Below are 27,610 nucleotides of genomic sequence, written 5' to 3'. Positions count from 1 at the left end.
GAAACAACTTACCTCAACACCCAAAGGATGTTCAATCATACCACAGGGACATGTGCTTAACTATGTTCATAGCAGCATTATTTGTAATAGCCAGTACCTGGAAACAACCTAAATGCCCCTCGATAGAAGAATGGATAAAGAAAATGTGGTACATTTACACAATGGAGTACTACACAGTGGGAAAAAATAATAACATCTTGAAATTTGCAGGCAAATGGATGGATCTAGAAAACATCATTTTGAATGAGGTAACCCAGACCCAGAAAGACAATTATCATATGTACTCACTCATAAGTGGCTTTTAGACATAAAGCAAAGAAAAAATAGCCTACAACTCACAATCCCAGAAAACCTAGAGAGCAAAAACGATCCTAAGAGGGACATACATGGATCTAATCTATATGGAAATTAGAAAAAGACAAGATCTCTTGAGTAAATTGGGAGCATGGGGATTAAGGAAGAGGGTAGAAGGGGATGGAAGAAAGGAGGGGAGCGGAGAAAAATATATAGTTCAATAAAAACAAATAAATAAAAATGTATACAGAAAAAAAAGAAAAGAAAATGCCCTATAGACTTGCCTACTACCCAGTCTTATGGAGGCATCTTCTCAATTGAGGTTCCTCTCTGATGACTATAGCTTGTATCAAGTTGACTTAAAACTAGTTAGGACACATTTATGCTGCTTTTGGTTCTATCCCTATCACTACATCAGTACTGGGAGGATGGATGAAGAAGTGAGCACGTGTATTCGACAGGCTGCTTCATTTGAGCAAACTGCTGCTGTGATTGTGGCTGGTTCCACTCATTCTGCATCTGTGGTGACTCTGTATGCTCTTTCTACATTTATGTCCTACTTTGCATTTTATTGTGAGAAGCACCATAGCCAAAAGTAACTTGAAAGGAAAAAGTTATTTAATTTTATAGTTTATAGTCCCTCTTGAAGGGAAGTCAGGGCAGGAACGTGGAGGCAGAGACTGAAGCAGTGGTCACAGAGGATTGCTGCTTACTGGCTTGCTACTCCTGGTTTCTTCAACCTGCCCAGGAGTGGCTCCTTCCCAGTGAGCTTGACCCTCTCATAATCAATCAAAAAAAGTCTCACAAATTGCTTACAGGCAGCCTGATGGAGGATATTTTCTTATTTGAGGATGCTTTTTCGAGACAACTCTTGTTTGCATCAAGTTGACAAAAAACTAACCAATATACTTTCTAAAATTATTTTTTAATTATTAAAAAATCATCTAGAATGGTGGCTCCTAAAATGCATGGCCCAGACCACAGCAGCAGTATCACTGGGTAACTGTGAGAAATCAAGTCCTTAGGCCTCAGTGAGACCTATGAACCCAGAGGATCTGGGATTTGGCTCAGTATTATCAAGTGCCCTGCTAATCTCAAGCATGCTAAGTTTGAGAGCCACTTCTCTAGTGTGCAGTACTTACCAGCTTGAAGTTAGCACCTGTGTATTTCTGCTAAACTGAACATGTAGCCGAAAATATGAAATAACCATTGTAGCTAAGCAGTTATCTAACACTACTATTCACATTATTTAGCTAATAGTTGCTTTGCCTAAACCAGAGTTTCTTGGATTTTTGTTGTTGGTGGGAAATGGATGTTCTTTATTGTGGGGAGCTGTCCTACACACTGTAGGATGTTTAGCAGCATCCTGGGCTCTACCTGCTGGGTAACAATATATTGTAAATGGACCCCAAACAGGGGTAGGAAGGAAAGGAGGAGTTCACTAACAACTGAACCTAACCTAACAGGTTAACAACTGGCTAACCTGTTCCCTATTAACTGATGATGCCCACTATGTTATCCATAATACCTTTTTCTCTTCCTGTCAGGAGAAGAGCCAGGTATTAATTGATTATAGAAATTTAGTTTTTGTGTTTGTTAGCAATTACGAGAATTATGGTTTAGGTTGTTTTCTTTTTTTTCCTGTTTATATCCTAGGTGTAGTAAGCAGTGTCAGCCTCTGAAGCATTATTGCTTAGTTAATACCATATTGCTATCAAAATCAATGGAGGTGTGATTTTCTGTTGTTAAGTAACTTGTTCATTTTATTTGGATTCCCAAATAATTTTTATTTTCTTTAAAGTTCAACTGTTTATCTAAGTGGTGGTTGTACTGTATTGATTTCTTGGGAATATGGTATGCTCTTTCATTTTTTTAATTTTAGAAAAAATTAATTTTAAAATTTATATGTGTGGTATTTCATCTGTATGTGTATGTGTCTGTACACTATATGTGTCCTTGGTGCCTATGGAGGTCAAAAGAGGGCATCTGATCCCCTGGAACTGGAGTTGAGGATGAAAAAGAGCTACCATGTAGGTTGTGGGAATCTTACCTGGGTCCTCTGCAAGAGCAGCAAGCGCTGTTAACTAATAAGCCATCTCTGCAACTCTTAATTAAAATTTTTAAATATTTACTTAATTGTTTTGACCATGGCATGTATTGGAAGCCAGAGGATAACTTTGTGGAGTTAGTTTTCTTCTTTTTACCTGTATATAGGTTCCAGGAATTGAACTTAGGTTGTCAGACTTAGAGGCAAGTGCATTTACCTGCTGAGCCATTTTGCCAGCCTTTAAAAAACACGTTTTCTTTGACCATTTCATACATGTATATAGTGTACTCTGGTTGGTCATCCTCTCCTCCTGCCACCCTCCCTTCTTCATACAAATATCTTCCATATTCATGACTGTAACACAAATAATAAAAACCCAGAGACAGATATTGAAAGCAAATCAGCCAAGCCACTAGAGAAGTCTTACCTCTACTAAGACTGGGTGACCATAGACTAAGCAGACTAAGCAGCCAGAGCCTCTCTCTCTCCTCCAAACTGTATTCCGTCTAGTGCTGGGATTAATGGTGTTAAACTTTCTAGTATTGGGATTAAAGATGTGAGGTACCACCAGCTGGATTTGTTTCTGCATTGATCTTGTTTAGCTGAGGATGGCCTTGAATTTACAGAGATCCATCTGCCTCTGTCTCCCAAATCCTTGGATTAAAAGTGTGTGCCACCACTGCCTGACTTGTAGTGGCAAGCTTTATGTATGAAAACAGAAGTAAAATATCACTATATTTTTCCTTTTTTATATAAAATTAAAAGTACATAACTAATATAAGAAAAAATGTATACAGTAAATATAATAGCAATATACAGTATAAATAGGCATACAGGCAATAAGTACATTAACAACATCTAGTCCATTTGCATTTGACAAATTCAGAGAAAATACTCCATATCTGTCCTATCTTGGTGAGTCTAAAGTCTTGTGCCTAATTTACTTTCTATCAAAACTTGCTTTCTGCATCTGGTAAACAAGGAAAACTATAACTATCTAGTCTTCAATCCCCTCAGAAACCCAAGAAGGAAATAATATTAACTGAATAAGTGAGCAAGCAATTTTCAAAAACTGAGAATTGACAAAAACAGCTGACTTCCTGGACTCTCACCCAAAGTTCCTCTGTGATGTTGGGGTATCCATCTTCAGCCTACAGGCCTAGCATATATAACAGACTTTTTTTTGTGAAGCAGGATATTGGGAAGGGCAGTCCCTCCTTGTCTTGACAATGTTTGGTGTCACTTTCTTTTGTGTCCTGCTTGTTCTATTATGACAGCATACTGTCAGCAGTCAAAGCAAGGACATTTTCTTGCCCCATGGCTTAATTTTGCCACAAAGAAAGTAAACTTCTTGTGGACTTTCTTCAATGCCCTTTATCTTCTCTGAAGTAGAATGGTACTGCCAGGGGCAGACATGCCTCATTGTCATAAAAAGAACCTAAGTTATTTTAACATCTTAAATGCTATGTTTTCTAGATCTCTGAAGTGTTTGAAGATGTATCTAAAATATACCTTTGACCTTGAAAACATACCTAATGTGACTATAAGTTTGATTATAATAGGTGGCTAATTACTAACCTGCATTCCCTTATTATCCTAAGCAGTTGGTAATAACTTTCAAGGACTAGAAATCTGCCTTATATTGTTAAATGAGCTGTATAGTTAAAATACCTTGAATAAGAGTAGAAATGTATGTACAGTAGGTTCTAACAAAGTTAATCTTAATATACAAAGTTTATATACAATATACAAAAGTCCAATCCAATGTAAAATGTTTAAAACTAGTAGTTGATTTTTAGAAGTAGATTCAGTAGCCTACCTTTTTATCTTATCATTTCTATATCCTCCATTTTTTCAGAGTAGATTCAATATCTATCCTTTTGTCCTATCATATCTATATCCCCCCATTTTTTTCTTTTCAAAACAAGAACCTTAAATCTAATTTCTTTTGTTTAGCTTTTTTCCTGACTATTACCAAGAATAGCTTGTTACTAACCCCCTAAACAATAACAAATATCCATAATCCATTGAATGACCAAACACCACCCACCCCACCTCTTGGGAATGTGGGCATTGTATTTTTAAATTTACTTCCTGCTGTATGGGGGTGACGGTATCTTTAGGGGATCCTGAAAAGAAAAATTGGAGTTAATTGTCAAGTCCTGGGAGAGGTAGCTGTATCATTTTTTTTGTCCAGTCTTTGTGTAATGGAAAAGTACAGGCCTGTCTCAAGTCCTGGCTAGAGTAGTTTTTAGGTTGGATCATCTCAGCTAGCTACCTCGAAATTATTATGAGAAGTTTGTAGTCCAAAGCCAATAATTAGGTGGTGTTTTTCAGCGTAGTAGTGTTATCATAGTCCTGAAGGAGTCGTCATCATCGTTGTGGGGCCCCATGCTCCTTATGGAGACTTCAAAGGTTGCTGTTAGGTATGCTCATGGTTCACTGGAGAAAACTGATAGAGACTCAAACCAAAATCATGTACAGGAAGGTAGATGAAACATTTTTCTAGAATTAGTTAATACTCTATATGACCATTAATACATGACAAAAAGTTAAAAATATATGTCTTATAAATCTTATACCTTAAGAAAAGCTGTCAAAGGGTCAATATAAAACCAAAAGATTATGAGATTAGTAGCAATAAAATAGTCCTTAAATTTTTGTTTTTCTTCTGTTCCCTATCAGGTGACTCTTCTGACACAAGACAGAGATTTTGAATTTCACTTTAATAATCATGTTTTGGTTTAGAGAAGGAGAGAGCCATACTCCAACTTCAAAGTTAGTTTTAGTCTTTAATTGGACTGGGACTACAAAAAGACCATTATGTGTCTTTAGAACAGCAGAAACAAACATTTGTGAAGATTTATGAAATTTTACCATGTTGGAAATGTGATATAACTGATAGGCCAATTTACTCTTTTTTTTGAGACATTTTTTCTGGATGATTTATTTTTTTCTTCAGATGTCTCATTTGTCCTGTAGTCTTCAGATTCCTTGTCTGGATATCTTTTTTCTCCTGAAAAACAGAAACAAAACCCTTCTCCAACCCTAATTTTAGGGAGATTCTTTTTCGGCAAGTTATATCTGATCAAATGAAAGCATTTGTTAGTTTTATAGGTTAGTTCAGATTAAAAGGCCATGATGTTTGATAAACTTTCATCTCTTCTAATTAAGAGGTGTCTTTTGTTCAAATCAAATCTTCATCAATTTTTAATGATATCCATAGCTTTTCTTCTCCTGTGGAAACAAAAGCAAAATTCCTTCCCCAATGTAACACATGTCCTGGTTTTCATTCTGAGACCAGTACATCTTTAAAGTATATCGACTGATTTAATTCCATAGGTTTTCTACTATCTAATGTCTCTCCACAGCTGTTATTCCTTTCTTATTAGAATTTAGAAAATTCAAAGTTAATAAAGCATTATACAATCTATTTCTGGGGCTATTTTTCATATCTTTCTGTTTATTTAGCATATCCTTAAGAGTTCAATTTGATCTTTCTATACTGCCTGTCCTGTGGGATTGTGTGGTATGCACACAAACTAAGCAAAAAGTTGTTTCATTTTTAAAGAGATATACACTGGAGCATTGTCTGTCTTTATTTGTGCAGGTATACCCATGATGGCCATAACTTCTAGTAAATATGTTATTACTGAATTAACCTTTTCCGAACTCAAAGCAGTTGCCCATTGAAAACCTGAATAGGTATTAATGGTGTGGTGCCCATATTTTAGTTTTCTGAATTATATGAAATAGAACACATTGAGTATCCTTTGGGTTACTTCCTGCAGGTAGTGGTGTTTGGTTGTATAAAGAACAAGTATACTCTTCTTGGCTTCTTGCCATGTAATGAAAGAGTCCTTTTTTTTTGTTTGTTTTTGTTTTTTGAGACAGGGTTTCCCTGTAGTTTCTAGAGCCTGTCCTGGAACTAGCTCTTGTAGACCAGGCTGGCCTCGAACTCAGAGATCCGCGTGCCTCTGCCTCCCGAGTGCTGGGATTAAAGGCGTGCGCCACCACCGCCCGGCTGAAAGAGTCCTTTTTTAAACCCTTGCTATTGACATGCTTTTTGTATGAAATTCTGAGGCCTTCAGCACATTTCCAATCAATAATTGATTAATTTCCGCATTACCTTGTGCTAGAGGACCTGGTAGGCCTGTATGGGATTAGATGTGTGTTATGTATTTGGGGTGATGCCTATTCCTAATTATATATATCTTGTACCTGAATAAATATAGAAGTCGATTTCAATATACAAAAATCTCTTTCTGCATATTGTGAATTGGTAAATATATTGAGAGGCTCTTTAAAATCCCTTAGTACCATGAGAACAGCATATAATTCTGATTTTTGTACAGAATCATAAGAGCTTTGTTCCACTTTAATTCAATTTTCTAGTTTGTAACCTGCCTTTCATGATTTATTTACATCAGTATAGAATGTAGGGGCTCCAGCTATTGATGTGGCCTATACAATGTGAGGAAGGATTCAATTAGTTCTCTTCATAAGTCATATTCTCTCGCTTTTGGGATAGTTGTACTACAAGCTCTTTGTCAGGGTCCACATTCTTCCCATAGTTCATTAATTCCATCATTAGTAAAAGTTACGATAATTTTTGCAGGGATTATTGCTGCTAACTGACAAAGTATCAATTTTCCGTTTAGAATTAACTCAGAGACCTTTTCCATATAAGTTTTTAAATTTTTACTTGGTTTATGTGGTAAAAATATCCATTCTAAGATAATATCTTCCCTTTGCATTAAAATTTCTGTAGGAAAATGTTTGGAGGGTAATAGGACCAGAATGCAGTTAAGATTGGGATTCACATGATCCACATGTGCCTTCTGTAACTTCTCTTCAAAGTCAATTCTCTTTAAGCGTCAGCTGATTCCCTGGGACTATTTCAGTCCTTGTTTGTTTTGTTTGTGTCCCTACTGAGTTTAACTTTTAGGTCTTTATGACAACAGAATCGAACTGATCTCCAGAGTCTCCTAGGCTCAAAAGTGGGTGCACAACTTAATACTGTGCCTCCTCCTCCCAATATGTTACTTGCCAGTATTTCATCAGTAAGTTGGGGGGGTCTCTTGAGCCCCTTATCACAAGCTCTCTATTGGTGGGGCCAGTCTTATCTGTGGCCAGTGCCCATGTCTTAGTGTTCTATTGCAGTGAAGAGACATCATGCATGACCAGGCAACTCTTAGAAAACATTTAATTCAGAGCTTGCTTACTATTTCCGAGGCTTAGTCTATTATCATCATGACAGAGAGCATGACAGCAGGAAGGTATGGTGCTGAAGAAGTAGCTAAAAACTGCATCCTGATCCAAAGGCCAACAGAAAGACACTGAGCTTGGCATGGGCTTTTGAAACCTCAAAGCCCACACTGGTTGTGACAAACTTCCTCCAACAAGGCCACACCTTCTAATCTTTCCAAATAATACTACTCACTGGTGACTAAGCCTTCAAATATATGAGCCTATGGGAGGCATTTTTATTCAAAACATCACAGCCAGTTTTTAAAATATTTTTAACTTAAATAAAATGCTTTGCTTAGTAGTTTTTTCTTAGGATTCCTCCTATCATCATGTTGTATTTTTGTTCATCTTCTGTATTATGTTCTCTCATATTCTTTTTACTTTCAAATCTTTTATTTTAATATTTAAAATTTCCCTGGTTCTCTTCAGCAGTAATTGTTTCATTCACTATCTTTTCTAGTTGAGTCATTTTTCCAACTTTCTGCTGAGTTCTGTCACCTCAATTCTACATTTTCATAATTAATGATGACTGTGATGGTCTCAGGTCTTATTTATTTTCTTAATTTTCTTTTGCAGACAAATAGTAGGTTATAATTATATGTTTTGTGGTCTCTGTCTCTTGTGATAAGAACTATTAGTCTTTGCCTTACTTTCTCATTAAACACACGCACACACACGCACACGCACACACACACACGGAATTGGATTATAATCTTTAAACCCTGAAGGTATGGTTCAGAATAGCTTCCTATTTTAGAGTCTTTTTTTGCTACCTTTTGTAATCTTGAACATGTGATATTTGCCTTTTGAGGTCCAAGTGTTCAAACACATGAACCTTTACTCACATATAAATCACTACAGTAGTGTATTTGTCTATGTGTAACCTGAGACAACAAGAAATATTGTTTTCATAGTTTTGTAGACCAGAAGTCCCAAGTCAAGAAATCAGTGGTACCCAGTTTTGCCCTCTTAGCTTCCTGCATCAGCATACCTTATCATGTGGCTACATCACTCCTATCTCCATTTTTGTAGTCAAATTGCCTTCTCCTGTCCTGTGTTTTACTCTGGATAACTCCTTTATATACGCATGTTACTAGACCTAGATAATATAGGATGATCTCTTCACTCAGGATTCTTCTAAAAATTAAGAATACACTCCAGCATTCCAGATTAGGGTGTAGACATATTTTAGGTGTTACCTTTCATTTTATGACAAGTAATTTTTTTGGACAACTTTAGTTTCCACCTCTGAGAATCTTCCTAGATTAGCATAGTCCCTTATTTCATGCTGTTCTCTTTTCTCTTCATTTTTTTCTTTAAAAGATCTACTTACAAAGGTAAGAAAGTGAAAATGATTGTAAAACCCTGTATTCCATAGTCTGCTGTAGTGCAGCAGGTCAAGACTTGATCATGGCAGGACAGCTTCATTCACAACTAGAACATGTTGTTTATGACTGAAAAAAAAAACCTGAATAATTCTGAAGAAGCAAACATATTCCTTAAAAAACTATTTGAAAACTTTATATTTAAAGTTCACATACATTTTGTAAAACCATGAATAATTCTTGTTGTAGTTACTTTTCTGTTGCTACAGTAAAACACTATAAAAGAATTTACTGGGACTTACAGTTTCAGAGGATTAGCATCCATGACAATCGTGGCAGGGAGCATGGCAGCAGGCAGTCATGGTGCTAGAGCAGTAGCTGAGAGCTCACATGTTGAGACACAACCTTAGGACACAGAGAGAGACTCAGAATGGCTCTTTGGAAACCTAAAAGCCCATCTCAAGAGTCACACCTTCTTCAACAAGACCACACCACCTAATCTTTCCCAAACAGTTCTACCAACTAGGGACCAAGTTATTCAAATATATGAGCTGTGGGGCCATTCATCTTCAAATGACCACAGGTTGAAGAGAAGTAAAAATAATTTTAATTTATTGAAAGTGTGTAAATAAATAAAATTTATGCCATAAACATTTAATGTGTTTGGTGTCTGTTCAGAACAGGCGGCATTTCCTTCAGTACTTGACATGCTTGCAAAACTTGTATCACTCAGGCTGTATTTTAAAGAAGTATTTGTAGTTCATGGAAGTGTTCTTTCCAGAAGGATTTGAATATTTCCCAAAGTATTTAGGCCTCTAGAATACCACAGATATTATTTTAGGAACAAAGCCTTAATGTATGTTAGACCAAAAAGGCATTATATAAAATGTCCTAGTGGCCTGTAAGAGCTTTGAGTGTATCTTTCAGAAGTTTCTTGCATTTCATGAAACCAAACTATATAAGTCATTTCAGTGTACTCAGCATTGTTTTTTTGTGTAGATTATTTTAGTTGTTGCTGTAATTATTATTTTACTATGTTCTATCATTATATATTTTTATAGAGTAGCAAACTTTCACATCACAGAGAAAAATGTGGTAGATTTGTAAAGTATTAGTAAAATGTTTAACACTTTATGATATGTATATTAACAGAAAATTGTATTTTAGCATATCTGTAATGTCTATATGTATTTGTTATAAAATTTATTTAATAAGATTTTATATCTGGTTTTACTTTTGTATTTCAATGATGTGTTTTAAACATTGTAGGAAATCATTAAAAATGGTTATTTTTTTCAAATAGACCCATTAAATTAAAAATTCAGCTCCTAATTTTAAATTTAAAAATTTGCATTTTCCTTGTAAGTGCTGGTCAAGATATCCAAGGAACAAGTGTGATTGCAAATCTTCCAATTTTGATGCGACAGAATCCTACTGAGACCCTTCGGAGAGTCTTACCCAAAGTCAGAGTAAGTTGGTATGAAATAAGATTCAAGTTTCTCGATCTTTTTTCTTTCCCCAGTAGCATGTTGTCACTATTAAGAGAAAATTTTGGAGCTTTGATGGTGGATCTTTTACACCTACTAATGGAGTAGAAGAAATGTTATGTTTATTTTGAATTATAATAAACATATTTAGGAAAATTAGTTGTAAAGAGTTCCTTGGTGATTTTCAGTAAAGACATTTTAAAGGTAGATTTATAATAGCTTAAAAATTAAGTATCTTTATAAAATTATAGATATATAATTTGATATTGTTTTCAGAAATTTTAAAAATTATCACACCAATTTTATGTCTTCACTACTGATAGTAATTTAACTAAGATCCTGTGGATAGGCTTGTGTTGACTTCTGAGGAATCCTCAAATGGAGTTCATTATGATCATTTACGTTCTTTGAGACATGTTTTAGTTTACATGGATTTCACTCCTTCCTAAGTTTCTTGAGAATTAGTTTCTTGCTGTGACCATAAATATTTTCTCTACTATCATATTTCTCCTCAAGTATGTAATGTCCATTGATTACTACTATATCATGCTAGATATTAATAACTGATAGTTATTATTTATTTGTACCTGTGTGCATATGAAGAAAAAAAAGAACTCCTTTTTTATTTTTTAACAAGTATTTTGTGAGCAATCTGGACATCTGTCTTTATGTTTTCTAGCATCATAATCACTAATGGGTCAGAGGTTGCCTGCTATGCTAATATTTACTTACCTTCAGCTTTTCATTTGGTTATAACTGCTTACAAATGAGTTTATAGATATTTTCAAACTGTAATCATTAATATATCTTTGAGGTTTATTTTTGAAATTATTTATAGCATGGTTGCAACTATTGTCATTTTCATAAGAAGCCCACATTTCTACAAATCAATATGAATTTTTACTGGCTTCCATGTTGATTCATGAATTCATTAAGCTTTGTTATGTCTCTTTCCCAGAATCATGTCTAATTTTGAAGTGGATAAGCTTATATAGATCAAGCCTATTTGTACATTTGATTTTGGTAGTGTTAACTGACCTAACATTATTATCATGACACCAGAGGAATGAAGTAAATGGTTGAAAGAGGTTCATATAAGTAAGAAAATTAATTTTAATGTAAAACATCTCTGCATACTGTGTTGAGTTGGCTAAGTCTAGTTCACAGAGATCAGACTATCCAAAGTGCATACCTGGTTCCCAAAGGGGCCAGAAGAGGTATTAGTATCTCCTGGGTCTAGAGTTATAGATAGTTGTAAGCTGCCTTCTGGCTTCTGGGAATTGAATCCAGGTCCTCTGGAAGAGCAGCTGCCTCTCCAGCCCCTAGCATCCAGTTCTCCAAAATAACAATAGAGGATGAAAGGTAGACAGCAGCAACCTTTGTAGGTTCTGAAATAGTTCTGCCAAAGTTTTGCTAATGTGCTCATAGTCAAGGCAACTAAGTATAACTACTAAGAAATTTTGCATATGTGAGTACCTGGGTTCATCACAGTTCCCAGCACCAAAATAACTCCCCTTTAGAAAAAAGAAAAAAGGAGAATATACATTCATTTCATATATACAGTGTATTTATATGCAGTTTCAGATGTATCTTCTGAAACTATAAGATATGTTTGCATTATGGAAGATATGTTTGCTTTATGTTCTTTGAGACAGGACTTCTCTGTGTAGCCCCAGATATCCTGGAACTCTCTGTAGATCAGGCTAGCCTCAAACTCAGAGATCTGCCTGCCTCTGTTTATTGAAGCCTGGAATTAAGGGTATGTTTCACCATGTCTAGATGAAGATTTTTTTTTCAAGACAGGGTTTCTCTGTAGCTTTGAAGCCTGTCCTAGAACTAACTCTTGTAGACCAGGCTGGGCTCAAACTCACAGAGATCAGCCTGCCTCTGTTTCCTGAGTGCTGGGATTAAAGGTGTGCGCCACCACTGCTGGGCTGAAGATATGGTTTTAATACAAAACATTAACTGATTGATTCAAAACAAGTACCCACTAATGAATTTGTTTAAAGAAAATCTTTATTGATGAATGATTTCTTTCTTTTTTATTTAATTAATTAGTTTCTGGTTAGAATCTTAATTAACCCAGGCTGGTGTAGAACTCAATATGTAGCTGAGGATGACACTGAGCTTCTGATGATTTTCCTGCCTCCACCTCACAAGCATTAGTATTAGAGGGTTACATCCCCGTGGCCAGTTCATGTAGTGCTAGGGCTTGAACCTGGGGCCTTGTGTACTCTACAGCTGAGCTATAACCCCAGCTCTTCACTCTTTCTTCAGGATAACTAGTAAGCAAGCATTTGTTAGGACCTTCATCTTTCTTGCCTGCACTGTTTGGAGGAGATACAAAAAGGTAGAAGGGTCTCAGGTGGGACCCCACATCAGGAAAGTCCTTAAGTCATGCAGCTGAGTGAAAGAGCAGCAGAATGTGTGGTTCTCACTTTGCATGAAAACATTGGAGTGAAGCACAGGAGATAAAGTTTATGGGGGGGTAACACTGATGATCATGCTTTTGTGACAGCTTAACACAATAGAAGATGGTCAAACATTTCTCAGTGCATTTTAACTGGTGAAACAATGCCTATTTGCAGATGATTTTTAAAACCACTGTGCTCAGAGATTGTCAAGACTTACTGGTACTTCAGGCTGGCCCATTTTCAGCTCTGCCTGGCTTATTCCAGTGACAAGCTATGATAATATATTTCTCATAGTCAGTTTCTTCACCTTGCTATTTCTTAGTTGATTTTGTGGCAAATTCATGTTATATGCCACAGTGAACATTTAATAATAATGGCATTTATGCTCACTTGTGTTTATTTACTGAGCACTATTTGCCAGGAATGAGGCACAGTTGTAAACACTGAAGTAGAGATGAATAAAAACAGGTAACTTGTTTTTACAAGAGGCTGTAGTGCGGAGGAGACCCAGACTTTAACAAGTAACCAAACAAAAGGCTGACTGTCACTTGTGATAAGTGCTCTGAATGTACAAAAACCAAAACTGGGACACTGAGACAAAGTAGTAAGTTAGCAGAAGACCTTCCATGCACTGGGAGGGCAAGTAAATCCTCTTAGCAAGATTGTGGCCAAGACAGCAGCAGGTGGCCTGAGATGCAAGAACCTGATAGAACAGTGGTAGGTGTGGTTGGGGCTAGTGGGAGGAGTGGAGTGGGATCAGAGAACAGGCTGGACAAATGTCAATAACATTGATTTTAAGGACAGTGGAAAGCTATTGGAGACTTTGAACATCAGAGTTACTTGATCTATTTGCATCTTGTGTTCATTTTGATTAATGTATAGAGCACAAACTCAAGTGGGACAGTTACAGTGTTTTAGTACTGGGTCTCTAATAAGAGTCAGTGGCAAGTTGGATTGAAATGATGAACTAAAGCAGTGGATGGTGTGCATATATGTCTCAGTTGCATATATCAGAATGAACAAAATTCCAGTGGGTTGTAGTTGGGAAGAGCTTCCAGATGATTGGTGTGAACATCTAGTGGTTTTCAATATGATAGTAGAAGGTCTCTTGAGTCCACGGATGATGATAATAGAAATGCTTGCTAATATTGATCTTTCATGATTCGCTTTGAGAGAATCTAAAAATCCAAGCAGTATTTCATGGAGGAAGTAATTATTCCCAAGGGTATTACCCACATTTGTGACTCCAGACTTGTTGGGGCAGCTGACCAATCCCTGCTTTCAGGGGCGTGGCTGCTCCAGGGGAGAAAGGTACCTTTAAAAAGAACCAGGTTGGGGATAGACGGCCCTGTCGGTCCCCCCCCCCCCCCCCCCCCCCCCGCTTGACTCTGCTTCACTGGACTAAACAACTTTCAGAGCTAACCCCTTACCTTGCTTCACCTAAAAGAACATGAGGAAAAGGAATGTTAGGGCTTAGCTGGTCTTACACATTATAAAATTGTATTGGTGATAATTTTTTTTACTACATTTTCATTTCATCATTGTCACTGTGTCTACTGTGTCTTAATTAAAAGGTTACTGTTTTCACTGTTTTAGAGATGAAGAAATTTGCCTTTTTTTCTGACAAGATCTTTCTAGGTAGTCCTGGCTGTTCTGGAATTTTCTATAGAGACAAGACTGTCCTTAGACTCACAAAGATTCTTCTTCCTCTGCCTCCCAAGCCATGACACTTTGCCAAGATGAAGAAATTTAAACTTTAAAACAGGAGGGACTAGAGAGATGTTTCAGCAGTTAAGAGTGCATACTGCTCTAGAGAATCTGAGTTTGGTTCTTGGCACTCAGGCAGGATGGATTACAGTCACTTGTAACGCCAACTCCAGGGGATCTGATGCCCTCTTCTGGCCTCTGTGGACACTGTACTCACATGTGTATACATATACATACATGCACATGTGTGAATATGCACACACAAACACACAATTAAAATAAAATCTAAAAACAAAATAAATAAAATATTAAAATTCCAGCCAAAATATTAGGATTATAATTGAACTAATTTCAATTATTTCCAAAATTTCCTTTCTAAACTGTATCCAAAGTGGATGTTAAAGTGTTGTGTACTTGTCTCAATGTAGAATTTTAGTAAGAATCAAGAAGGAAAATATTTATTGACTTCAAATTTAAGTTCTAAAGATGTGAAAATATTTCAAGATATAGTTATTTTATTCATGTTATATAATTTAATTATATGGTCATTATTGATCTAGTATTTTTCCAGAACTTAATAAACTGAATTCTGAGACATTAGACTTTAATAATATACTTGTGCTTATGTTATCTGGAAGTGAAGGGATTTTGACTGTCAAGATAAATTTCTAAAATTCTGTATCCTTTTATAAAATTACAAATGAGGGTTATTGTAGTGGCGTTTCATTTGTATTTTAGTTGGACACCAAATGAAACACAATTAATAAAAACTCAGAGACAGAAATTGGGGTTCAACCTAAAGATCAGGAAAGCAAAACAGCTAGCCACTGGCACATACTTCTACCTCAGTCCCAAATGACGATCCTGCCTCCAGGAATCTCAGGATGAGGCTGTGGCTGTGAGCCATCTCCTTTTATTTTATCTTTCTCTCTAGGCCTGGAATTAAAGGCATACACCACTGGGATTAAGGGCATGCACTACCTGGTTTTTATGGTGACTAGTGTGGCCTCTGGGATTAAAGGCATGTGTCATTACTGCCTGGTCTTTAAGGCTGGCCAGTGTGACTGTTTTACTTTTCTGATCCTTAGACAAGCTTTATTTATTAAAATACAAATGAAATGCCACTACAGGTGATATCATTACACTTAAGATAGCATAATGAACTTCATTATAATACAGCACCAAACATTTCTTCCTGTTGAACTTTTGAATTAATTTCATTTACTTATATTTTGTTCCAAAACTGTGTCATAATATTGTACAGTAGAAAAGGTGTGTCATTAGGCTCAGAAAATGACTGTAATGAATATTTACTAAGGTCTTACTGGGTGCCAGATGCTGTACACTATTGAATGTTTTATACATTTGAATCTCTGAATTCAGACGAACAGCTCTGTGATGCCTGTTCATCCCACAAAGGAAGGGACAGCTTAATCAACCAACTTTCTGTGGCAGCTCAGTCAACCTTATTTATTTGTTTTACATTCAACCAAAGTTTCCCCTCACTCCTTCCCTCCCATTTCCCCCTTCCCTGCAATCCACTCCTTCTCTGTCTCTGTTCAGAAAGGGGCAGGCCATCCATGGATATCAACAAAGCATGGAATATCAAGTTGCAGCAAGACTAAGTTCCTCCCCTTGTTTTAAGGGGCAGGGTGACCCAGTGTGAGGAGTAGGACTCAAAGAGCCAGTCAAAGTGTTAGGGACAGCCCCTGCTCCCTTTGTTAGGAGTTTCACAAGTAGACCAACCTACGTAACTGTGTAACTGTCACATATTTGTAGAGGGCCAAGGTCAGTTCCATACAGGCACTGTGGTTGTTGGCTCAGACTCTATGAATTCCTGTGAGCCAGGTTAGCTTTTTTTTTCTGTGAACTTTCTTGTGATGTCCTTGACTCCTCTGACTCCTATAATCCTTCCTCCCTCTCTTCAGCAGGTTTCTCTGAGCTTGGCCTAATGTTTGGCTGTATATCTGTATCTGTTTCTGTCTGTTAGTAGACAATGGCTCTCTAATGACAATTGGGGTAGTCACCAGTCTGATCACAGGAGATGGCCAGTTCAGGCTACATTTCCACTATTATTAGAAGTCTTAGCTAGGGCCATTTGTGGAAGTTTCACTTGCATCAGGTTTCTACCTGACGCTGAAATGCACCATCCCCCCATTTCCAGTTATCTTTTTCAGTACTCTCCCCCTTCATCTACCCCTCAACCCAATCTCTCAGGTTCCCATCCCCACCAGCCCCAGGCCACCCAAGAAGTCTCTTCTATTTTCCTTCTAGGAAGATTCATATGTCCCCTTCTTGGGTCCTCCTTACTACCTAGTCTCTATGGGTCTGTGGATTAAAGCATGGTTATCCTTTACTTTACAGCTAATATTCACTTATGAGTGAGTACAAACCATGTTTTTCTTTCTGGGTCTGGCTTACCTCACGATGATATTTTTTTCTAGTTCCATCTAATCACTTTCAAATTTTCTCATGTCATTGTTTTTAACAGCTGAGTAATACTCCATTGTGTAAATGTACCATATTTTCTTTATTCATTCTTCAGTTGAGGGGCATCTACATTGTTTCCAGGTTTTGGCTATTACAAATAAAGTTGCTATAAACACAGTTAAGCAAGTATCCTTGTATGATTGAGCATCCCTTATGTATATGCCCAAGAGTGGTATAGCTGGGTCTTGAAGTAGATTGATTCCCAATTTTCTGAGAAACTGCCATATTAATTTCCAAAGTGGCTATGAAAGTTTGCCGTCCTACCAACAATGGAGGAGTGTTCCCCTTACTACATATTCTTTCCAGCATAAGCTGTCATTTGTGGTTTTGGTCTTAGTCATTCTGAGCTTTGTCATCCTCTTGACTGGCTGATCTGATTGCAGAGATCTCTAATGTGTAATTCACTTCTCAGGCCTCAGCTACTTTAAATCTACAGCAAGCTACACACAGGACCTATTGCTTCTACTTTGCCTTCTAGAAGCTACTCACCCAGAGAGGTCTTTAAAAAGTACCAACCAATCGTGTTTTATACTCTTGTGAGAAGAGTATTACTTCAATGGTGAAGTAAAGTGACAGAATACTATCCCCTTCCCTTCCCTCCCTTCCGTTCTGTTCCCTTTCCTTTCTTCCTAGGAATCAAGCTCCCATACCAGGAAACTGTAAATGTTACCTTATTCCAGAACAAGATAATTTCGGGATGTGGGTAAATAACAGATCCAGAGATAGGGAGGTTGTCTTGGATCCTTTGGATGGGGCCCAAATGCTGTCACGTGTGATAGCTCAGTTTTAGCTGCTGCTTAGTTTTGCTGTCACCCAGCCTTGGTAGAGGTTAGACTTCTCTAGTTGCGTAGCTGCCTTGCTTTTCTTGTTTTGGGGTTGAACTCCAATTTCTGTCTCTGTTTTTTTTTAAAGATTTATTTATTTATTATGTATATAACATTCTGCCTCCATGTATGCCCGCAAGACAGAAGAAGGTGCCAGATCTCATTACAGATGGTTGTGAGCCACCATGTGGTTGCTGGGAATTGAACTCAGGACCTCTGGGATAGCAGCCAGTGCTCTTAACCTCTGAGCCCCCTGTCTCTGGGTTTTTATTATTCATGCTACAACGTATCTCTTAGAAGAGGAAGGCAGATGATGAATGAATGGGAAAGACAACAGTAAAGATAGGGAAAGATATGGGAAAGCCAAGAAGTGACAGCATAATAGCTGGAAGTGGTAAGGAAGGGAGTGTGGCACTGAACATGTTGGCCTGAGTAATACTGCTTTAGCACATCTGGCTTCTAGGACTGTGAGAGAGTAAATTTCTGCTGCTTTAACATATTTAGCTTCTGTTAATTTTTAATAGTAGCTACAAGAAAACTAAAGGAAACAAATTTCATTTCAGATAGAATAAAACTTGCTATCATGTCCTTTCTGACCTTGGCACCTACTAGTCTTTCCCTCTTTTCCATAAAGGTAGAATCTTCGTCACTCTAGTTTGCCATTTTATCCTCAGAGCCTGGAATGATGTTTGGAAATAACAGGCACTCACAGCCTACTTGAGAAAGAATGTTGATTAAACTGAATGTTCTCAGAGAATCAGTGTCTACCCAAAAGACCCTTGGAGTGTCTGACACTCTGGCCTCACTCACTGAAGCCTTCTTGACTGAGACAGCATTGATAGCATGCTATGACACTGATTTTTGCTCTCAGACATTTTACAGGAGAGGAGAAAGTGGAAGTACATAATAGAAGACAAAAGAGACATAGTCTATAAATCAGTGTGAAATTTGATTATTTAAAATTGTTAGATGTGATTTAGCAATATTTTGATTCTGCAAAGATGTACCACTTCTTTTATTACTGTTTGTGACTTTATTTTTATGAGTAGATACAGTAAGAAAATACCAAAAATATCTCCTGATGTAAATGATACAGCATTTATACTGAATAGAGATAGATTCTTAAATGATCTCACTTTGAATTTGAATAGAAGTCATTTACTTTGCAAATAAAGATATTTGTGAATGAAAACATGAATACACTTTTTAAAAAGTCTTATTTGAAGTAGTACAGTTGAATGGAGAAACAGTAATGATTCGTGGAACACTTAATGTGGGGCAGGTGCTGTGCTGCATGCCTCAGACGCATCCTGTAAACAATTGTCAGTTCCATATGATGTATTATACTCATTTAAAGTTGAGAAAATATGCACTTAAAGCTCAATATTTGACTGCAGTTTTTTGTTAGAAGGTTTCTAAGAAGTATGAAAGAATATATAATTGGTTTTGATAGTTCTCTGAAAAAAAGTCTTAACTAAGGAATGAAGGAATACAAATGAGCAATACAAATTGCTGATATCTTCTTTGGTTTGCATCTCAGAAAACGTTACTCTCTTCCTCAGCAGAGTTGACATTTTTTGAGATAAGAGTTTAAATTCTGAGAAAAGCTAAAGGGTTTTATGAAAACAGCACAATTATATATCTGAAACAGAACATGATGTTCCAGGAACCCTGCAGGTCACAGATGGCCTGTGGTGGAGCATAGCATCCATTGGCTGACACTCTGATTGCACGCAGGGAAAGAGGGGAGGGGGAAGATTCCCACAGTGGTGTAAGGTTAATGGAGGTTTCCAGCATCAGGGTAAGAATCAACTGTGCAGTGCAGGAGGCTTTGTGGTCTAGAGGTATGAAGTTATAAAACACTCTCTCAGTTCACCAAGAGAGAGAGACAACTGGAGAAACTGGAGCAGGGACAGACTCTGAGGACTGCTCTTTTGTGTGTTATAGTGTAAAATAAAATTATGTTGATCATAATCTTTTAAAGATAATGCCCGTGTTATTTTTTATCTTATCTATTTGTAAAGGATACAAAGGCTATTTTAAGGACAAATAGATTAATATTACTAATTACTTTATAATAATAAAGATCTATGGAAACATTTACAAGTATGTAGATTGGACAAAAAGGAAAATTAATATAAGCAAGACAGTTTTTTTTTTCTTATGAGACAAGGTCTGATGTAACCTGGCCAGTCTCAGATTCTTTATGCATCAAAGAATGGCCTTGAACCTCTGATTCTCCTGCTTCAGCTTCCTAAGTGTCAGGATTATAGGTGTGTGTCACCATGCTCAGCAGTTAATATTTTTAATAGATCTAAAATATGATTTTTGTTTCATAAAATTCTTGTAAAGAACAGTGTTCATATATTTGTTCCTTCATCATTTAGTCATCCATCCTGACTATAATAAAAAATGAGGTGGATTTTCTGAAATGCTTTTAAATGTATAGTTGAGCTTAAAAGAATATGAAACAATTCCTGGGCTCAAAAAAATCCGGTTAGCTCCACTCCCTCTTATGTTGTAGAGGAGCTGTAAGAAAGTATTATTCTCTTTCTATAACTAGGTTAGCTACTAAATCCACACGCTCATATCTTTTCTTGAGCCTGTCACAGAAGTCCAAAGGCTGCTTCATGAGTTGAATTTTAAAGAACAACATGTTGCTTAGTTCTTTAAAGAAGGTGGGACATGGGACTACTGGCTTTTTTGTTTGTTTGAATACCAACTCTTTCTTTGTTGCTCTGGCTAGGCTTGAATTCACAATCCTTGTCTTTACCTTCTGAGCACTAGTTGCAGATGTGCTACTCAGAGTCTACATCAGGTTGGGATAACTCGTGACTTTGTCCTCACCATCGCAATAGGTCTCCCTTGTCAAGGGCAGAACAGTAAAGAGAACCCTTTTTGGTGCTGTAGGTATGGTGGTTATTAACTACTGCTGATAGAAGGAAGCATCTGTGCCTACTTCCCCAGAACCTTTTCTTTGGTAAAGCATAGGCTTGATGAGGGAAGAACAGTGAAGCTGCTGGTCCACTGTGAAGATCCATTGTTTCTATGGGAGTGTGAAGAAACAGCAGCCTGTTCTAGGAAAGATACTGTTATGATTCATGGTGCAGGTGACCCTGGCAGGTCCAGGTAGGAAAGGCCATGGCAGGTGACAGAGAGATTGGCCATACAGAGAACTTGGGTACAGAGTTTATTTAGTGGGTATTGGGAAGGACATAAGGGTAAGAGGGTTATGGAGGGAAGAGAGAAAGAGAGAGAGAGAGAAAGGAAAGAAGGAAGGAAAGAAAGAAGGAAGGGGAGGAAGGAAGAAGGCAGAGGCTGCCTCTTCAGAAGGAAACCTGACAGGCACGAGAACAGCTTGCCTTGGTGGGAAGGGGGAAATTGGGAGTGGGTGGAGCTTGTATCTTAAAGGGACAGAGTACCAAGGTGACAGGGCAGGACAGCAGAATTATAATTGTAACATTCCTGGCTTTCTTTTATAATAAAAAGGCGAGGAGTTAGGCATGACAGGTTAAGGAAATGAGGATGTCGAGTTCTCACGACTGCTTCCTGCTGATTTGTGGATGTCAGAGTCTTTGGGGGACCTGAGAAAGCTGGGGTAGCTGATGGCTTCACTCCTGTTCAGGATTTGTGGTGTGGAACTGTCTGGAATCTCTTAGACCTGGCAAGGTGTTGGCAGAACAGAGGACAAGGTAATGTTTAGGGAGAAAAAAAGTTTTTCTTTAGGTCCTTGAGGATGAGGGTGTCAGGACCAGGGAACTGAGAGAGGGCTGTATCTGACCTGTTTTATGTGAATCCTTCAATTTGGCTCCCTGGAACTCACAATAATTCTTTGAGTTTATGAAAACATAAGTTTTAGACACATACATCGTGTCACAAACAGCAGCATATTTGTGCCAGAATGACCATGACAGATGTTTTTGTACAATGAAAACATTAGAAACATTAGAAAACAACCAAAGAGAGTTTAAAATCTTGGTCTTGCAGTAGTGGTAGTACTATGTCAGAGTTAGATTAATAGCTTATCAGCATTTTATTAATAATGTTAAGACTATGAATAGCAACATGAGAGAGAAAAATTTGATAATTTGTATTTGTCCTTTATAGCATGCAGGTACACACCTTAATAATTTGCATTTGTATACCTTAAAACACCTTCTTGGTTTGAGATTTTGCATCTTAAAAACCTTTTATTTAAAACATGGAAAGAAGTTATACTGAAATTTGTTTGGTGAGGTTGTCCTTTTTAAACTGGCAAAACCTCTCAGCCGTCAAATTGCATCAGAGATCATTAAGAAGGATAAAATTTTACTTGAGTTATTGATTTAAAAAATGACAGAGAACTTACCTGATTGGCTACCTAGAACCATTTCTCAGGATCCTCCGTGATCATCGAGGGCAGGTATTTTCAGGGCTGTATTTGTCTTCTATTGTCAGTGCAGGGCCTGTCAGGCTTCAGAAGATCCTGTAGACTAGGAACCTGTAGGAAGACAAGTCTACCTTACCCTGAACAGTTAGGCAGTCAATTCCAGTTCTCCTTCATTCATGTCTGGATAACTTCTGGAGTTTAGATGAAAGGCAGTTCTTCCCAGTGGTTAGTACTTTCACCTGATGAAGCAAATTGTGGATGGGCACTGTTCTATGACCATCTGTCTTCTGTCTTCTTTGGAGGAAATAGGGTGGTGCTTTCTGGAGCCAACCCATTTCTCTGTTGCAAAAAGCCTTTTAATAATTAGACATTTAAATACCATATTTCCCAGATCTCTGAGCACTTGACAGCTGTTTATTGGGTATATATTTAAGTTATGACTACTGTGTAGGATCTGTCTAGAGAGCTTGGTCTAAGTTTGACTGTACTGGTTTTTAACTTTGCAATAGAAGCTTAACAGTAAAACTGATAATAGTGAAGAACAACTTAAGAGTTAAATCACATATACAGTATGTTGTAACAGATTTAAAAGTATATACCAATTTAAAATATTTGGGACTTACTGCTTTTTTAGTATGGAATGAGATATAATATATGTAACAGAACATAAAAGTAATTTAAAAAAGCATAGCTGAAAGCCTAAAGGTAGCAGGTCATGTAACTAGGGAACAGCCAAGCTGCTACTGGAGTGTGGTCACCTGTTAGCAGGCAACTGCTGGCACCATTTGTCTAGGGGCGGAACCTCGTGAGTCTGTGGCTCCTCCTTATTTAAACTCAAACAAAATGGTGGTGGTTGCCACCAACAAAGATGGCAGCAGTCATGTGTTGGAAAGCATGGAGAAACCACGGGGATTTTAGCAGTCCATCGCCTTAACCACTTGGCCACCTTGTCCACACACCATGGGGATTTTAAACAGAAATAACAAGAGAGACATATAGGATGCATAGACCATACATTTAAAACAGAATCACATCTGTGTGACCACACCATTCACACATTCTTTCATACATGAAGTAGATAGGAAACTTTCTCAGCGCCACCAGCTGAGAAAGTAGTGGGGTGGGAAAAGTGACCTGCTCCGTGGATGGTAGGGATAGGACAGATAGAAGACAGACAGAGATCCTGCCCCAGGCAGGGGTCACTCCACCCATCCTGATGGCTGCAGGCATCTGAGGGCTGGACAGTGGCAGCAGTAGCGAGTAGCAACCCAACCTAAAGAGAGCCTTAAAAGTTCTGGCCTTTTTAAGACTCCCTTTCAGGGTTCAACTAAAGACGCCACAAATAGCTAAAGGAGGGCTAGAAATCTGAAGTCTACTCACAATGTGAATCGTCTGTCCATGTTTCTTTATTCTTCTCTATAGCCCATTACCAAACATTCCCAGTAATATATATCCTTAAAACCCTAGCACCCTAGAAGGTCCGGGATTCTTTTGCCCCATAGGGTTTACACACACACACACACACACACACACACACACACACACACAGAGAGAGAGAGAGAGAGAGCGAGAGAGAGAGAGAGAGAGAGAGAGAGAGAGAGATCGATCCATGGGAGTGGCTAGTACACGTCTGGTGAACTTCTTAGTAGAGAAAATTAGTTAAGAAAGGAATTAAATCATCATGGAATTCTAGAGGGGAAGATTAGTGTGCTATACTACATTTTTAGGTGGCTAATAAAGGGCTAAAAAGTTTATTTTCAGTAAAATTATGAATAGAGCATGGATTGTTTAAATCAGCTCATCACTACTCTTCTCCCAGTGTGCGTAGAGGCTGCCAGGTAACCAGGCAACCTACATAAACAGGGAGAAGCTGATGGCTCTTGATCACATAGCACATACACCAGACCTGCAGTTTCTATGGGCCTATGTCTGGAGTTAGACTTACTGCTCTAAGTGAAGAAGAGCCTCTAAATGATCAGTTCCAGTGTATGCTATTATCTGCTGTTCTGGTCTTGGGGTAAAATCAGAGCAGCAGCTTGGGAAAGTAGCACTGTGAATATCTTAGATGGAATGCCCTATGCCTGGATACTGACAGGAAGGCAAATCTCCACACTTATCTAGGGGTGAGGAACAGAGGTCTGGCAGTGAGAAACTGTTCTCACAAAACAGTTCTGAGCTGTGGGAATTAATTCCCAAATATGTAATAGAAAAAAGAAGTCAGCTCCAGCAAAGTATCTACAGCAAAGCACACCCACTTTTTCCACAAAGCAATAATGCCATAAAGCCTAGACTTTTGGTTTAGCCTTTACTAGATCCCTTGGTTTTGATAAGTCACTCATGAGAAGATGACAGAGCAATTACTGTATAATGTTGCTACTTGTAGCACTGACCAGCCTTGCTGGCTCCTGCCTGAGATCCAGTCACAGACAGACTGGCCACTATGGGAGGCAGCCGAGCGGTGGGATAAGCAGATGGGTGTGAGATGCTGGTGGGACAGAATTTAACATGACTGAATTGAAACTTTTTTTATCTGCCTGTTCACTGACAGAAATTAGAAAGCTTCCGTGTTGGGGTCTGCCATTAGGTGGCCAATATAGGTTGTTATTTAAGGAGTACATAGGCCATTTCCCAGAGCTGAGGGAGGGACGAGAGAAGAGATCCAATAGCAAAATATTCTAGGTGTCCCTAAAATAATGCAAGGGTAGAGCAGATTGGTCAAGCCATACTAAGACTCGTCAGCACAGAGGACCATTCTGAGTGGTCTAAGGGACAACAGTCTGAGACAAGAAATGAGATCCTAGTCCTCAGCCATGGGGAATTACCAGAAATGAATGTCAGCTAAAGTTGACTTGGAGAAGGTGACCTTACCATTTAGTTGGTGTTGTGTGCAGCGATGGAGCGGACACAGGAAGTTGGAAAGTGGTACTAGTTCAGGATCCTCATGGGCCTCAGCCAGTCTGCCCACAGGTGGGAGGGAATATGGAGGGATCCTAGCTGAGTCATGCTCCAGTGTTGTGATTTATGATTTATGTTAGGTGACCCTGGCAGGTCTGAGTATGAGACCACAGCAGGTGAGAGACAGACATACACCATGCAGAGAGAGCTTGGGTATAGAGTTTATTTGGTGAGTATTGGGAAGGAAGGGTATAAGGGTAAGGGGCTATGTGGGGGAGGAGAAAGACAGAGAGAGACAGAGAAAGAGAGGAAAGTGGAAGAGGGGGAAGGGAGAGACAGAAGCTGCCTTTTCAGAAGAAGGATGAACACAGAGATAGAGAGGAGAGAGAGAGAAAGAGAGAGAGAGAGAGAGAGAGAGAGAGAGAGAGAGAGAGAGAGAGAGAGAGAGAGAGAGAGAGAGAGAGGAGACCAGCTTGCCTTGGTGGGAAGGGGGAGATGGGAGTGGGCGGAGCTTGTATCTTAAAGGGACAGGGTACCCAGGTAACAGGGCAGGCCAGCAGAGTTATAATTATGACAGATATCAGGTGTCCTTTCTTCATGACAATGCAATGGTTACTGTTTCTGGAATACAATGGAAACATAAGCCTCTTGACCTTGAGAGAAGGGAAGGAGATGTTAGACCCAAGACTCTGTACCCAAATAAAGCATAGAGATCCGCCAGTGGGGAAGTGGCAAAAAATTTGACCCTGCCAAATACTACCCTGCTCCAAGAAATAGTCAGATAGGTACACTGAAAAAGCTTCATTCTGCAGCCTGGACTCAAAGGTCCTGACTAAGATGATACAGAAATAAGGAATGAAAGACTCTTACTTCTCCCACTAGGCCAATGTATAACTATAAGCAACAGTGCTTTATAAATAGGGAAAATAAAATATGAAAAGAAACCCCTGCTTGAGAGTACTGTTGGGTTATGGGGGAGAAACCTTTGGCATTTCAGACTGCATGCTAAACACAAAGTAACAGTGCTTCACTGTTGGAGGAATCTAAAACCAGCGATGCCATAGAAGTTACCATAGCAACAATAAAACTTAAACCTATGTGAGTTACTGAGTAGATTTATTTGCCACCCCCCATAACGTTGGAGAGGAGACATGCCTGTTTCAGAGTTGTTGCATCTCTCTTCAGTGAATAGTATTGAATAGAAAAATTGCTAACCCCCAAAATAAAGGGAGGAAATGACCAAGTATCAGCAATGACCCAAGAAGTATGAGATAGAGATAGGTAAATTGAATAACTATGATTAACTTGTTAGAAAATTTGGTGGAAAATAATATGCATGCTATATAGGGATCTCAACAGAGAGGTGGTTCAATAAAATAATCAAAAGGAAATGCTAGAAGTAAAGGGTAATAGCAGACATGAAGCATGTGTTTATTGGAAGTTTGGACACAACTACTGGGGAAATCAGTGAACATGAAGACAGATGTTATCCATGCCAACCTCAAAGACAACAAAGAGTATAAAACTTAGCAAAGAAGTGACCTAGTATTCCAGTTGGATCTCAGAAAGACAAAATGGTAAATGGAAGAAATAATATCCAAGATTCTGGAATTAGTAAAAGACAAGAAACCTTAGCTCCAAGAATAGAAGGACACCAAACAGGAGAAAGACACACAAATGCACATAGTCACACATAAACACACATATACAAACAAACTCTCTCCCAGGAATACAGTGATAAGGGAAAATGAGACAGTCTTGAGATCAGCCAGAAAGAAAGGAGCAGGAAATATTACTTAGGGTAACACAGGCAAGAATTGAATTTCTGATTAGAAACACATTGCTGGTGGGAATGCGAAATGACTCACCACATGGGAAGACTGAATTTCTCAACAATTTAGACATATACTTAGTATGTTACTCTATTGCTTCCCTTCTGTGGATTAAGACTGACACTCATGTTTGCATAGAGTCTTGATCATGAAGGCATTGAAATTTATGGTTAGTTACTTGCAGCTAATGCTGAAAACAACTGAAATATATATCCATTAGTAATGGATAAATAAATTGTAACAGCATAACCATGGGATAATACTTTTGTTTCTATGAAACAGGTTTTTATTATGTATTCTAGTTTGTCCTTGTATAATTCTGTACCTCAGATTTCCTAGTGTTGGTACTATAGGTGTGTACGGCCATACCTGTACTTCATGCTCATTCTAAACATATTTCATTTTAGGTACCTACTGGCTGGTTTTTTGTTGTTGTTGTCTTTTTTGACACACATATGGCTTCTCTAATACATGGTTTATTTTATGTTGCTAGCTTTGGAAAATTCTGAACTATAATTTTTTAAAAATCAAATGTGCTTCTACTTCATCCCTTCCAAATTTCCCATTTCTCATATAATTAGACCTCTTCTTAGTATCCTTTGTCTTTTATTTTTTCTGTCATTTTCTTCTTTGTGATTTATGTTGTTTAGTCTTGACCAATTGTCCAGTTTAGTAG

At 38.0% G+C, this 27,610-nt stretch overlaps 1 protein-coding gene across 4 annotated transcripts in view; it reads left to right on the top strand.

Annotated features, from left to right (window-relative positions):
* The window catches only part of Ppp4r4 (protein phosphatase 4 regulatory subunit 4), a 115,229-nt gene that overhangs the window by 22,914 nt on the left and 64,705 nt on the right, over window positions 1-27,610 (top strand). For 2 of the 4 annotated variants that reach the window (XR_005286105.1, XM_038335706.1), the window contains exon 3: window positions 10,283-10,385. The exons of 1 other annotated variant lie outside the window; for it this stretch is intronic. Coding sequence is in view for 1 of the 3 variants with exons in the window: in XM_038335706.1 (XP_038191634.1) it covers window positions 10,283-10,385 (103 nt within the window). In the remaining 2 variants the exon portion in view is untranslated. Of the gene's footprint in view, window positions 1-10,282; window positions 10,394-27,610 lie in introns of those variants that run through there. One more of the 4 variants, XM_038335710.1, reaches the window with a different exon arrangement.

The sequence above is a fragment of the Arvicola amphibius genome, chromosome 7 (assembly GCF_903992535.2).
Source record: "Arvicola amphibius chromosome 7, mArvAmp1.2, whole genome shotgun sequence".
In the NCBI taxonomy this organism is placed as follows: Eukaryota; Metazoa; Chordata; class Mammalia; order Rodentia; family Cricetidae; genus Arvicola; species Arvicola amphibius.
Note: the sequence above shows the minus strand (reverse complement) of the source record. Positions and strands in the feature narration are given on the sequence as shown.